General features: G+C 45.7%; 1 protein-coding gene and 1 long non-coding RNA gene across 2 annotated transcripts in view; one reads left to right on the top strand and one right to left on the bottom strand.

The window, feature by feature from the left end:
• REEP5 (receptor accessory protein 5) overlaps positions 1 to 7,342 on the bottom strand; it is a 36,729-nt gene extending 29,387 nt beyond the window's left edge. Inside the window, exons 1-2 of the mRNA XM_080804536.1 lie at positions 7,063 to 7,342; positions 6,271 to 6,364 (exon numbers count right to left, since the gene is read on the bottom strand). Coding sequence (XP_080660662.1) covers positions 6,271 to 6,364; positions 7,063 to 7,180 — 212 coding nt within the window. The 5' untranslated portion in view covers positions 7,181 to 7,342. The remainder of the gene's footprint in view (positions 1 to 6,270; positions 6,365 to 7,062) is intronic.
• Positions 7,343 to 7,368: 26 nt separating this feature from the next.
• On the top strand, positions 7,369 to 14,768 carry LOC308343495. Its single transcript, XR_013966877.1, has 3 exons — positions 7,369 to 7,499; positions 8,382 to 8,973; positions 14,577 to 14,768. It is a non-coding gene; the product is annotated as an uncharacterized lncRNA (long non-coding RNA).
• The last annotated feature ends 563 nt before the right edge of the window (positions 14,769 to 15,331 follow it).

The following is a 15,331-nucleotide window of genomic DNA, read 5'->3' as shown; positions in this document are numbered from 1 at the left end:
GGTATGGCTTGTATCCGAGACAGCCCAAGAGCCACACGGAGAGAAGTGTAGCAGTCCAGTTAGAAACACGGACTTTGGAACCAGAGCCCCTGGATTGTTTGGTTGGTTTATTTATTTATTTTATTTTAATTTTTATTTATTTGAGAGAGAGAGAGAGAGAGAGAGAACAGAGGGAGGGGAAGAGGGAGAGAAAAATTCCGACTCCATGCTGAGCAGGGAGCCTGGGGCAGGGCTCGATCCCAGGACCTGACTGAGCCACCCAGGTGTTCCTATTTATTTGTTTTTAAAAGTAAGCTCTAATACCAGTCTGGTGCTTGAACTCATAACTCCCAAGGTGAAGAGTCTTATGCTCTACCAAGCAAGGCAGCCAGGCTCCCTGGGTTGAAATACATTTTCCCATCTACTAGTTGTGAGAACCCGATCAAGTTACTCCTTCCTCTGTTTCCTCATCTGTAAAATGGGAGCAATCATAGTGCTTATGTCATCGGGGTGCCATGAGGATTACACGAGCCACATTTGTAAAGCACTGAACTAGGGTATGTAAGTGTCTATTAACTGCAGGGCCACGCAGGTATTCAGCCATGCAAACTGCTAAAAGCAATAACCAACTCTGTCTCGGTGGCACAGTTTAAAATGGGTTGGCAAGGAAGGACCCAAAGATAAAATGACACATCACTCGAGTGGGCATGAGATTGCAAAAGTGCTGCCAAACATTAGACTGAATCTAGTCACCAAAACGCTGGACTCCTAGTTAATCTTTTAGAGCCTGGTACTAAAATATGCCTAACTGCACTGTCACGTTCCTGTGTAGTAACTGAGGGTTCCAGACCATGTCTGGCCTCTCTGGGTGACCTTGGGACACACACTCTACCTCTCTGTGCCTGGACCATTTGAAAACTAAAGGAATTAGATTATATGCTTGATCTCTATGGCCCAGCTCTGACAGTCCCAGGAAGGTGGTAGCCTGATCTTTATGAAAGTTTTGAAATAAGAAGAAAAACTAATAGACATTTTTGTAGAATTTTTAAAAAGTCACTAATGGGATAAAAAGCAAATCTCCTCCTTTTCTTTCTCTGTGGGGCAAAAATAAAATTAGAAAATAAAGTCATCAGACTTGCCCTCATACTTCCATTTGACCAAAGAAGCAGGGCCAAGACTGGCACCCACTCGAGGACCCCGGTGGGGGCTGCCTTAGGTCTCTGGCAATGGACTCTGTATAGAAGGGCACACACAGCACGTGCTCCAGGGGCGTCTCTTGGAAAGACTCTGATTTGTGCAATGCCCCCGGAAGCAGGGCTGCACCAGGAAAAAAAGGCCCCATGTCATAGGATCCCAAGGTTACGAAATGTCCAGAATAGGCCAATCCATAGAGACAGAAAGTAGTAAGTGGTTTCTGGAGACTGGGGCATAGGACAAATAGGGAGTGACTACTAATGGATCCAGTTTCTTTTGGGAGGTGATGGAAATGTGCTGGAATTAGATAGTAGTGATGCACGCACAACTTTACGAACATTCCAAACACTGAATTGGACACTTTACAGAGGCTGAATTACACCTTGGCAAAACAATGGGGTGGCATGGGGGTAGGTCTACTTCAATAACAGAGGCTCACACAAAGCAGCGGCCTGCCTTCTCCTCCCAGAAACAAAGCGAAGAAGTCAAGAGATGACAGCAATTCTGTCAACAGCTCTTGACAATGAGAAGGCTGGAATTTGATTTCAAATTGCCTGTGAACGGTGGCCCAAAAGCCTGGAATCGTAGAAGAGAAGATTAAAGGCCCTGCTCCCGAAGAGAAATGGTGCACCAGAAAACAAGAGTAACCAGGAGGAACGGGGGCCTCTTAAGGCCCTAACTGCCCCTCCATGAGTGGAGGCCAGGCCTCCAGCTGTCTGGGTTCCACCACCCCACCCCTGACCCGAAGCCAGGTACTCTGGGGTCCCACCCACAGTTTTCCCAGGGGTGAGTCCTAAGACAAGCCAGGAAGCCATGGGAGCTTTTCCAAACTTGACTTCTGTGCCCTGCGGCCTCTAAGCCCCGTGCTGACCATTAGGTGGTGTGGGCCTCCCTGTGACGGACGAAGAGGAGAGGAACCAGCAGGAACCCGAGCAGATGCTGAGAAAGGCCGAGACTGGCAAGAGTTGGGCAGGATGGCCACTCCCTTCCAGGGTCACTGCAGCCACAATGACCTTAAGATGTACATCATATCACGTCATTCCCTATTTAAAACCCATCCAAGACAATCAGAAAACCTGCAAACTCCCTTCAACCACCTGGAATCAATGCGCCCTGACCCTCTGGCCACAGGCCCTGGGTCGTGGCACCTGCACCACTCTCGGGCTCCCTCATCCCTCTCCAGGTTTCCAACGCCCAGCTCCTGGCACCCATGCACCTCTGCCCAGCTCTGCTCTTGGCTCACCTGGCTCCTTCTCAAGCCTTAAGTCAAGCAGACTCTCAGAGAAGTATGTGTGTGTGTGGGGGGGGTCCTTCCTGCTATTCCCTACCCCAGCTCCCTGTCCGTTTTCTTCACTGCTTACCTCCCACCCTCGGTCAGCACGGGACTACTCACCGCGGTCTACCTCGGCAGACTGCTCCCTCACAGAGAACGGACAGCGAGTCCACTCAGTCCCCAGAGCAGCTACTGGGCTGCTACCACTGGGCCTGGAGTGCGGCTGCATTCGATTCTTGCTAAACAGAGGAACCCACACTCTTTAGAAGAACTCTGGCTGGGGAGCACAGGGAGAATTATAAGACGCAAGAGAACAAGTAAAAACACGGGGATCTAAAAAAAAATTTTTTAAATAATAATAAAAATAAGTAAAAAATTAAATTAAATTAAAATTAAAAAAATAAAAAGAAGATGGGGATCACAGGTCACATTTTAAGTAAAATGGACTCAGGTGCCACTAACAATACCATTTTCAATGATTTTCTGACAATCACACAATGACACTGGTTAAGCAACGAACAAACTTGATCAGATGAACGTCTAACGCTGATTGCCTCAACGTTACTCACTGGGGGTCTGTTTGCTTTATACTGTGCTCACAATCCCATGTCACCTTGAAACAGCAGAGGTCAGGTAGGGTCCCAGGGTCAGCAGGCCACTTTCCCCTCCCTTGCAGCCCATCGAGTGTAACAAGCACTGGTTCCTGCTGCCGCTCCACATCGGGGGCTCAAAACATGGGTTGACAACTGGACTCCTTTACAGGCTGTAAAAGATCAAGGAGCCTAGGACCCCCCAAGCCCAGGCTGCACCCCATACCAGTTACACTAGAATCTCTGGAGGTAGGGCCCAAGCGTTAGGATTTTTGAAAGCTCCTTCAAGATGGGCATCCAAGGCTGAGAACCATTGTTTTAGGGAGAAGTCCAAATACCACAAAGAGCAACCTTCACTTGATTCCCTTATGGTCACAGAATGTTCTCTTTAATTTAAAGGTGAAAGAGTTGGGCCTATCAAAAGGAAGCATCCTGTGAATAAATGCCACTCTAGAGATACTCATCATTTCCTGAATTTTTGCTGCAATCATTAAATTCCCTTTATTAGATTTTTAGCACTTTTCCGGCTGCTAGTATGGCATACTACAAATATCCCTTTGCCTCAAAATATTCAACTAGAAAAAAAAGCATATATACTTGGTGAATGGATTAATTCTAAAACGGGTAAAACCCACATACCTGACCCACTTAGAAATATGAACGTCTCTATCATTTCACAGAATTCTGAGCAATAGACAGGAGCATTTAGCTTCCTGGAAGTAAAAAGAGCCAAAACTATTCAGTTGACTATGCAGAGAATGAAAGAATGACTACAAAAAAGTGATTAAAAAGAAAAAAAACTGAAATTGACTTGCTTTAAAACTGGACTTAAAAAGGGCGCCTGGGTGCTCACTTCGGCAGCACATATACTAAAAAAAAAAAAAAAAAAAAAAAAAAAGGGCGCCTGGGTGGCTCAGTGGGTTAAAGCCGCTGCCCCGCATCGCATCGGGCTCTCTGCTCAGCAGGGAGCCTGCTTCCTCCCTTCTCTCTCTGCCTACTTGTGATCTGTCTGTCAAATAAATAAATAAAATCTTTAAAAAAAAATTGGACTAAAAAAGAGATTCCTGCTAGAATTAACCCACTTCAGGTCAAGGAGAAACATACCGGAGTTCTGTCTGTAGTCACATCAGCTTCCGCCCACACCTGGATCTATGTATACCCCACCTAGGAACAGACTTTTACTTTATGAAAGCCCACACCAATGACTTCATCACACTAACAGAGAAGGTTATGTTTCTCACAGGGTTATGTGCCAAACGGTACTGACGTGGAAAAGGGTTTTATGCTGCTCAGTATTTCCAAATACCCATATTCCTTTTGGTTCCAAATTACTCAAGCAGCAAGGCAGTTACTCAAGTGCTACCCCGGATTTGTTCAAAATGGGATCAATAACCTCTAAACCACAAACCTGAATAATGCTTCAAACTCTTTTTTCCTAAACTTTTATTAAAGGAACTCTTGCAAGCGGACTACACAATCAGAAGAAAAGTAATGTACTTTTATGTTATTTTGTCTGAGAGCACAGACACGTCGCCCAAGCCACTTTGAATTTGTGTTGCCTCCAAAATTTCCATACACACCATATTATCAGTTGATTACATTTTATGAAAAACCATTCTTCCTGCCCCTTTTGCAGTGACCTGAAAGCCAAACCAGTTTTCCTGGTCTGCCCTTCTTTAGTATACACATGTAACCTCGATGGTACTTAAACAAGTAATGCTGGAAGAGGGTAAATGCTTTTCTCAACATGAAGACAAGAACTCCAAACTCATAAGCAAGTAGGATCCTAATGTAGTCAGACTTTATGGAGTGATTCCAAGTGATTCTGCACCAGAAGAATACAGTAACTTCAATTTAACCGCTCAAATCAGAACTCACGTCTAGATGTTTCCTCCTTTCTAGCCAAATACTAAATTCTAGTTTGTCCTATAACAGACACAGGATGTAATACATGGGTTATCTGTGTGTCAGCCTCCCAGCCGAAAAGTTCTTCCTCCTTTGTCTCCATGGGTGAGAAAAGTTGCAGAGACCAATTCAATGAAAGTAAGACCCACCAGCTTTCTTGGGTAGAGCTACAGACTAAAACAATTGATGTGTGGCAAAAAATTCTGATTTGAATGAATGAAAACATGAAATTGTAGAATATTTTCAAAATAAATACTGTAGAGTGAAAACCTCAAATATGAAAAAATTCATATCCTAATCTGCTAAGGTTCATTTTTAAGTTTAATTACATAAATGAGTCATTTATATAACCAAGGAGCTATATTAGGGATGCATCCTTTTTTTTTTTTTTTGAAGATTTTATTTATTTGTCAGAGAGAGCACAAGCAGGGGGAGCAGCAGGCAGAGGTAGAGGCAAACAGAGGGAGAAGCAGGCTCCTCGCTGAGCAAGGAGGCTGATCCAGGACTCCATCCCAAGACCCTGGGATCATGACCTGAGCCCAAGGCAGATGTTTAACCAACTGAGCCTCCCCGGTGTCCCATCAGGGATGCATCTTACAAGGTTCTTTTTGGGGGCGCCAGGTGGCTCCGTCAGTTAAGCATCTGCCTTGGGCTCAGGTCATGATCCTGGGTCCTTGGATGGAGCCTCTAGTCCATTGGGCTCCCTGTAGGGAGCCTTCTTCCCCCTCTCCTCCCCACTCACGCTTTCTGGTGCTATCTCTACCTTTCTTTCTCTCAAATAAATAAAATCTTTTTTTTAAAAAAGGTTGTTTTTGTTTATATACTAGGGTAAGTGTTCTCCATTTGCCTTTAGTAAGTGGCTAGTCTTTTCAAAATCAAGAAGGCAAAATTCTCCCCAGGGTCTGAATTAACGGTAATTCTGAATTAGGGAAGTCTCATTTGATGGGGTTTTACTTTCTGACATTTAAGTATAAAGTAAAATACACATTAAAATAATTATTAAGGAAAAGGGATCAGCTCTCTGTACCCAGCTGAGATCTCCCCAGCAGTAAAGGCAGGACGACTTCGTTGTAGCACTTTCCATCGGCGCGCATGCATTACAAGGTACCCGCCCAGCCAGCATAATCCGATGAAATAAACATTTCAGCTACTCATCAGAAGATCGGGCATCAAGTTAAGGCTCTAAAATGTGTGACCTTCAGCACTTTCTACCTTCTGTGCACTGACCGCTCTCCCAGGAAAATGGGGATGTGTACTAACTAGGACAGCCCTGGTTGGGGGATGGGGAGGGAAGGGGAGGTAGGGAGGGTTGCAGGGGGAGCCACTTACGAGACGTAGGCTGGGTAGCCAAATCCTATCAAGTTGCAGAGGAGAGAGGCTCCATAACCGAACACCAGGTACAAAGCCACCAGCCCGATGACACCTGGAGACACGAGGAGAGAAATGGGTCCCCTGGCACAGGAGGCGTTAAGCCTGACAGCCCCCGCCCACACCGCGAGGCTTGGCCTAGTGCGGGCGATCGAGAGAAACAAACCGCCGTAAGGCTGGGCCCCGGCCTTTCCCCGGCTTCGCAGTCCGCCCGGGGACAGCCCCTACCTTCGCGCTGTTCCCACTCTCTCCCTCCCGCAGGGGTCCCCCGCCGTGCAGCTCACCGGCCTAGGGAACCGCGATCCACAGAGGATCTGGAGAGGCCCCGACTCCCCCGCCCGCCCGCGACCCCTCCCGTCCCGGGGGACACCCTGCTCGGCGCAGAGCTCCGCCGAGAGCCTGGCGGGACCATGTCCGCGCGCCCGCCCGCAGGACGCCCCCACCACTCGGCGCCAAGCCCGCGCGCGGCCACTGGGACTCGGCGCTCCGCCGCGGGGACAGACACGTCAGCGCCGGCCCTCCCCGCGCCCCGAACACCGGCCATCGCCGCCCCCCCCGGCCCCGGTCCGGGCGCCCCCGCGGAGTCTCCGGCCCCCCAGGCCTGCCGGGACGGCCAGATCGGTCCCGAGGATGCCCTCGCCCCCATCTGTCACACACACCCTCTCCTCCGAACCCCCTTCCCGCTCGCTTCCCCAGCAGCTGGTGCCGCGGCTGCTCCCGGGGCCCGGCCACCCGCGGCGACCGCGCACCCACCGAGCGCGATGTATCTCCGGTTCACGCCGGTCTTGGCCTCGAGCTTGGCCAAAAGGTCGGTCATGCAGTTCTTCTCCTGCAGAAACCGGTCGAACCTCTGTCTCATGGCCGCAGACATGGCGAAAACCTTCGCGCCGCCGCCCGGGCTGCTCCTAGTGCGGGGTGGCCGCCGAGCCGGGTGACTGGGGCGGGGGCGGGAGACGGGCGGGGCGGCAGGCGGGAGGCGGGAGGCGGGCCGGACCCGCGCTTGTTGACGCGTCCCCCTCCCCGCGCGGCCCCCCTCCCCGCCCCGCCCCGCCCCGCCCCGCCCCACCGCGGGCGCCACGCCCGGCCCCTGCGGGTTCTGCGCCTCCCCCGCGGCGGAGAGGGCCCCAAGCTGCAGCGGCTCCCGGCGGGGGGGACCGTACCCCGCGTCTAGCAGCGTAATTCTGCCGTAGGTAAAGATGAGCGATGACTCCTGTGAGCGCCTCGCGCAAATCGCACGAGGGCGAAAGCAGGTGGTAAGGGGGAGGCCGGCGCCCCTTTTGCTCACACCCACCGCGTAGTGAGACTGGTTTGAACGTATCTGTACCGCTGTGCTGACCCCGCCAAGGCATTTAAATTTAGCAACGGAAATGTACGACCAACCCCGAAAGAACTCTTGGTGGGAGACCTGCTTTCCCCCTCGTTGCTGGAACTCAGCATAGCTTTTCCCAATAGTCTTGGTGCAAAGACCCTTGAAGAGACTTCCCAGACCTCCGCTGGGGGACACGGGTTCCGGGAAAGTGCTGCACTACTGCAACCTTTCTGTGGTGGAGTTGAATTTGATTGATATCGGATATCCTGGAAACGTTTCCACCCACCCTGGCGGAGACTAGTTTGTCCTTGCCTACAGCAAAATTACCCGGAAGGAGGAAATCCAACACTCCGGGCAGGGCCTCCCTTTACCGCCATCAGGACGTCTTCCTCTACTTAAACCTTGGCTCTGGTTATCTCTCACCACACTATTTAAGGAAACTCCTTTTGAAATCATTATCTTCGTGACTCCTATGATCTACACAACGGGGGTAGAGTTTTCCTCATTGCTTAAGCTTCAAAGCTTCGGGTTCCTTACAGACTAGGGCTCCGGTTGCTCAGTTAAAGCCGTCACTGGCCCCGCACACCAGCTGGGCCCCAGCGTTTCCTCTTTGTCCCTCACAAGCCCTCTGCTCTTTCAAACCGGCCTGGCTACAGCACTGCCTTCCACTTCGGCCAAAAAGAAAAGAAAAAAAAAAAATCTACCTTGCCCACTCCTAACTTTTCCCTTTTATGCTAATTCTCCTTTCTCTTTTCTTCCCTAGAAAGTCTTGGCTCCGTTTTCTCAGCAGTCCCACCACCATCCAGCCACATCAGTGAACAAATTAAACCAAATAAAAAATTAATGAGGTTATTGTGATAGCCTCCCAGTCCATTTCTGTCTTTCCACCTACAGTCAATTCTCAATGTGTCAGCCAGTTGGATCTTTAATGTGGGTCAAACTGTGGATTTCGCTCTGAACCATTTGCTCTGCACGGTCCAGTAGCTTTCCATTGGCCAGAGGTGATGTGGTTTATCCCTCTGTCTTCCAATTTCATCTACAGCCTGCCTCCTTGCTGTGCCCCAAACAAGCTGAATGCATTCCTGCCTCTGGCCTTTCATCCTCCTTCTATCTCCACAGTTCTCAACTAGGAGGGATTTTGACCCACACAGGACATGCGGCAATGTCTGGAGACATCTTTGGTTGTCAAACAGATGGTGACAATGAGAAGCAGTTGCTACTAGCCTCCAGCAGGTAGTGGTGGGGAAGCTGCTGAAATCCTGCAATGTACAGGACAGCCCTCCCACAAGGTTGTCCAGCCCTCAATGTCAGTAGTACTGCTATGGCGGAACCCTCCTGTATCTGAAAAGCTCCAGGTAACTGCTTAACTCTCTCCTCACACTTTTCAGGTCTTTGCCCAAATGGCATCTCAGTGGGGCCTTCTCCGATTCTGAATTGTAATCCCCAATGTTCTCTGGCCCGTCTTGCTTTGATTTGCTCTGTAGAACTTATTATGTGTGACATTCTATATGTTCTGCTTTTTAAAAAAATATGTTTTTAAAAATGATGTTGTTTTATTCATTTATTGTAATTCCAGTATAGTTAACATACAGTGTTATATTAGTTTCAGGTGTACAATGTAGTGATTCAACAGTTGGATGACTCAGTGCTCGTCGAGGTACGGGCACTCTTGGGGTGCATTGTTGGATTAGTTAAGCGTCTGTCTCCAGTTCAGATCATGATCTCTGGAGCCTGGGATCCACCTGCATTGGGCTCCCTGGTCAGCGGGAGTCTTCTTCTCCCTCTTCCTCTGCCCCTGCCTCTGCGGCCCCCACCCTGCTCATGCTCTCTCTCTCTCTTTCAAATCAATCAATCAATCTTAAAAGAAAGAAGAAGAAGAAGAAAATAAATGCACTCTTCAATCCTCATTGCCTGTTCTGCACCCACCTCCCCTCTGGTAACCATCAGCTTGTTCCCTATAGTTAGGAGTCTGGTTTTTTCCTTTGTTCATTTGTTTTATTTCTTAAATTCCACATACGAGTGAATTCATACAATATTTGTCTTTCTCTGACTGGCTTACTTCACTTAGCATTATGCTCTCTAGGTCCATTCATGTTGTTGCAAATGGCAAGTGTAGAGGCCACTTTGGGGCAACAGGCTTGAGCAGTGGTAGCTTGAACAAGGCCGAAGGTTCCACAGTGACCAAAGGGCTCACAGACCACAGTGAGCTGATGCAAACAGGCTCATTAAAACATAGGCCCTAACCAGGCATAGTTCCTAAGATTACCAAAAAAGGGAAAATTCCGTAGGTTCCCATATTCCCTTACCCTGCCCTATAACTATAGTCCCTCACCACCACCTCATAGTAGACAGTCTCTCCTTTGCTCTCTTGCCCACAGCACCTTTGCAGTGTATTCAGTAAACTTTCCTCTCCTTTGTTCTGCCTGGGGTGAAATCTTCCACGGCCTGAGCCATAGGCCCCCACCCAATCTGGTTGCCCCACAGCAAGATTTCATTCATTTTTATGGCTGAATGATATTCCTGTGTGTGTGTGTGTGTGTGTATAAAACCTCTGGTTTATCCATTTACCTATCAGTGGACACTCAGGCCCCTTCCAGAGTTTGGTTATTGTAAATAATGCTGCAGTAAACACAGGGATATTGAACTAGTGTTTTTGTGTTTTTTTGGATAAATGCCCAGTGATGTGATTACTGGATCAAATGGTCATTCGTTTGTTTGTTTTTTTTAAGATTGATTTATTTATTTGAGAGAGAGAGAGCGCGCAAAGAGGGGTAGGGTCAAAAGGAGAAGGAGAGAATGAATCCTTAAACAGACTCCCTGCTGAGCGCGGAGCCAGGCATGGGCCTCCATCCAAGGACCCTGAGATCATGACCTTAGAGGAAATCAAGAGTCAGTCCTTAAGGGACTGAGCCGCCAAGGCACCCCATGGCAATTGTATTTTAAATCTTTTTTGAGGAATCTCCATACTGTTTCCTGCAGTGGCTATACCAGTTTGCATTCCCACCAACAAGGCGAGAGGGGTCCTTTTTTTCCCCAACTTAGCCAACACCTGTTGTTTCTGTGGTTTTTATTTTAGCCATTCTCTGACAGGATGAGGTGGTATTTCATTGTGGTTTGATTTGCATTTCCCTGATGATGAGTGATGTTGAGCACCTTTTCATGTGTCTGTTGGTCATCTGGATGTCTTCTTTGGAGAAATGTCTGTCTTCTGCCCATTTTAAAATTGGATTATTTGGATTTTTTTTTGATGTTGGGTTGTATAAGTTCTTTGTATATTTTGGATACTAGCCCTTTATTGGATATGTCATTTGCAAATATCTTCTCCCATTTAGTCTTTTAGTTTTGTTGTTTCCTTTGCTGTGCAGAAGCTTTTTATCTTAATGTAGGCTTAATAGTTTATTCTTTCTTTTGTTTCCCTTGCCTCAGGAGACAATTGAAAAATATTGCTATGGCCAATGTCAGAGAAATTACTGCCTGTACTCTCTTCTGTGATTTTTTTAAAAAGATTTTATTTATTTATTTGACAGACAGAGATCCCAAATAGGCAGAGAGGCAGGCAGAGAGAGAAGAGGAAGCAGGCTCCCCACTGAGCAGAGAGCCCAATGTGAGGGTCGATCCCAGGACCCTGAGATCATGACCTGGGCCGAAGGCAGAGGCTTAACCCACTGAGCCACCCAGGGGCCCCTCTTCTATGATTTTTATAGTTTCAGGTCTCATATTTAGGTCTTTAATCCATTTTGAATTCATTCTTGCGTGTGGTGTAAGGAAGTAGTTTCATTCTTTTGCATGTAGCTGACCAGTTTTCCCAGCACCATTTGCTGAAGAGACTGTCTTTTTCCCGTTGGCTATTCTTCCCTCCTTTGTCAAAGATTAATTGACCATATAAGTATGGGTTTATTTCTGGGCTTCCTATTCTGTTCCATTGATCTGTGTATCTATTTTTGTGCCAGAACCATACTGTTTGACTACTACAGCTTTGTAGTATTACTTAAAATCTGGAATTGTGGTACTTCTGGCTTTGTTTTTCTTTTTTGAAACTGCTTTGGTTGGGGCACCTGGGTGGCTCAGTTGTTGAGCATCTGCCTTCGGCTCAGGTCATGATCCCAGAGTCCTGGGATCAAGCCCTGCATCGGGCTCCCTGCTCTGTGGGAAGCCCGCTTCTCCCTCTCCCACTTCCCTGCTTGTGTTCCCTCTCGCTGTGTCTTTCTCTGTCAAATAAATGAAATAAAATAAAAGACTGCTTTGGCTATTAGGGGTTGTTGATGGTTCCATACAAATTTTGGGATTATTTGTTCTAGTTCTGTGAAAAATGCAGTTGGTATTTTGATAGGGATTGCATTAAATCTGTAGATTGCTTTGGGTAGTATGCACATTTTAACAATATTTTTTCATCCCATCATGAGCATGGGATGTCTTTCCATTTCTTTGTGTCATCTTCAACTTCATTCATCAGTGGTTTATTGTTTTCAGAGTACAGGTCTTTGATCTCCTTGGTTAGGTTTATTCCTAGGTATATTATTATTTTTGGTGCAATTAGCAATGGGATTGTTTTCTTAATTTCTCTTTCTACTGCTTCATTGTTAGTGTGTAGAAATGCAAAAGATTTCTGTACATTGAAGGAAACAACAGATGTTGGCAAGGATGTGGAGAAAGGGGAACCCTCTTATACTGCTGGTGGGAATGCAAGCTGGTATAGCCTCTCTGGGAAACAGTATGGAGGTTGCTCAAAAAGTTAAAAAATAGAGCTACCTTATTATCCAGCAATTGCACTACTAGGTATTTACCCAAAGGATACAAACCTAGTGATCTAAAGGGGTACCTGCACCCAATGTTTATAGTAGTAATGTCCATAATAACCAAAATATGGAAATAGAAAGAGCCCAGGTGCCATTGGCTGATCAATGGATAAAGAAGATGTGGTGTACATATATATACATATATACATATATATATAATGTGTATATATGTGTGTGTGTGTATATATCAGTATGTATATATACATACACACATACATACATACATTGGAATATTACTCAGCCAACAAAAATGAAATCTTATCATTTGCAATGATGTGGATGAAGCTAGAGTATATTATGCTTAGTGAAATAACTTAATCGGAGAAGATAATTATCATATGATTTCACTCCTGTGGAATTTAAGAAACAAAACAGGATCATAGGGGAAGGGAGGGAAAAATAAAATAAGATGAAATCAGAGTGGGAGACAAACCATAAGAGACTCTTAGCTCTAGGAAACAAACTGAGGGTTGCTGGAGGGGAGGTGGGTGGGAGGATGAGGTAACTGGTGATGGGCAGTAAGGAGGGCACTTGATGTAATCAGCACTGGGTGTTATATGCAACTGGTGAATGACTAAACTCTACCTCTGAGACTAATAATACACTATACATTAATTAATTAAATTTAAAAAAAAGAAATGCAACAGATTTCTGTACATTGATTTTCTATCCTGCGACCTTACTGAATTCATTTATCAGTTCTAGTAGGTTTTTTGGTAGAGTCTTTAGGGTTTCCTATATATAGTGCCATGTCTTCTGCAAACAGTGAGAAATTTACTTCTTCATTAATAATCTGGATGCCTTTTATTCCTTTTTCTTGTCTGATTGCTGTGGCTAGGACTTCCAGTACTGTGTTGAATAAAAGTAGTCAGAGTGGACATCCTTCTCTTATTCCTGATCTTAGGGGGAAAGCTCTCAGTTTTTCACCATTGAGGGTGATGTTTACTGTGGGTTTTTCATATATGGCTTTTATTATGTTGAGGTGTGTTTCTTCTAAACCTACTTTATTGAGAGTTTTTATCATGAGTAGATGTCGTACTTTGTCAGATGCTTTTCCTGCAGCTATTGAAAGGATCATATGGTTTTTATTTTTTCTCACAAACATGATGAATCATTTTGTTTTGTGAATATTGAACTATCCTTGCATCTTGGGAATAAATCCCACTTAATCGTGGTGAATGATTTTTTAAAATGTATTCAGTTTGCTAAAACCTTGTGAGGATTTTTTGCATCAGAGATACTGGCTCGTGGTTCTCTGTATGTTCTAATTTTTAAATTGTTTCTCTTTCCCCATTACATTATAAGTTCCACCAATATAGATATTTTTGCCTAATCTGTTTACTTCTGTATCTCAAACACCTGGAATAGTGCCTGGCACTTAATAGGTCTTCAGAAACTATTTTTTGAATGAACGGATATGTAACATGCATTGTACTACCCAGTACTCTAAGTGCTACATGTACTAAATCATTTAATCCTCATGAAAGCATAAGGCAGTTACTATCTGTTTTATCCTCATTTAAGGGAAGAAAATCAGGTATAACAAACTCTGATGATTAATAAGTGTCAAAGCTAGAATTCAGACCCTGACTCTTACCCCTTTATTGCCAATATGGGTTGAATTGTTTCTTTCCCAAAAACAATATATTGGAATCCTAACCCTCCATATCTCAGAATGTGACCTTTTTGGAGAAAGGGTGTTTACAAAGGCAATCAAGTTAAAATGAGGTGATTATATGGGCTCTAATCCAATATGACTGGTGTCCTTATGAAAAGGAGGCTCCTTGGTGGCTCAGTCAGTTAAGCATCTGACTCTTGATTTTGGCCCAGGTCATGACTGTGAGATTGAGCCCTGCATCAGGCTGGGTGTGGAACCTGCTTAAGATTCTCTCTCTCTTTAGGGGCACCTGGGTGGTGGCGCAGTTGGTTAAGCATCTGAATCTTGGTTTAGGCTCAGGTCATGATCTCAGGGTTGTGGGATTGAGCCCTGCGTTGGGCTCCATGCTCAGTGAAAAGTCTGCCTGAGTTTCTCTCTCCCTTGCCCTTCCCCCTCTCAAATAGATAAATCTTTAAAAAACTATTTTTTAAAAAAAGATTTTCTCTCTCTTTCTCCCTCTGCCCCTTCCCCCCTTGCTCGCATGTTCTCTTTCTCTCAAAAAAAGAAAAAAAAAAAAGGAGGAATTTGGACAGACACACAGAAGAAGAGATGTGAGACACAAAGGGAGAAGTCTGTTGTCTATATGCCAAGGAGAGAAGGCCTCACAGCCCTCAGAAGAAAGCAACCCTGCAGACACCTTGATCTTGCTCTTCTGACATCCAGAACTGTGAGACAGTAAATTTCTATTATTTAAACCAATTGTTTTGTGGTATTTTGTTACAGCAGCCCTAGCAAACTCTTTTTTTTTTTTTTAAGATTTTATTTATTTATTTGACAGACGGAGATCACAAGTAGGTAGAGAAGCAGGCAGAGAGAGGAAGGGAAGCAGGCTCCCTGCTGGGCAGAGAGTCCGATGCAGGGCTCGATCCCAGCACCCTGGGATCATGACCTGAGCCGAAGGCAGAGGTTTTAACCCACTGAGCCATCCAGGCACCCCATCCCCTAGCAAACTCTTATAACTGCTTACAAGAACAGCTGAGTTTAGAACTTTTTAGCCAATTATAAGTTTGTATAATTACCTGCTAAGTGAATACAGTAATTATTACTTAACTGGAAGTTGGGGTCATATTTTTGAGTACTTCAGATGATTCACAACTTGATATTTTTAGGGTTTTTTAGCCAATGAGCAAAATTCTTTTAAGTTATGTATTCAGATCAACCTAGATTTTTATCACTGTGCTTCATATAGTGTTAACATTGGTATTCTATCAACTATCCCTGAAGTATCTGGAAAGGTACTATTGATTTGGATTTTTTAAA

This window comes from Martes martes (assembly GCF_963455335.1).
Source record: "Martes martes genome assembly, chromosome: 5".
Taxonomy (NCBI): Eukaryota; Metazoa; Chordata; class Mammalia; order Carnivora; family Mustelidae; genus Martes; species Martes martes.
The sequence above is the reverse complement of the archived record's forward strand: the minus strand, read 5'-3'. Positions and strand labels throughout refer to the sequence as shown.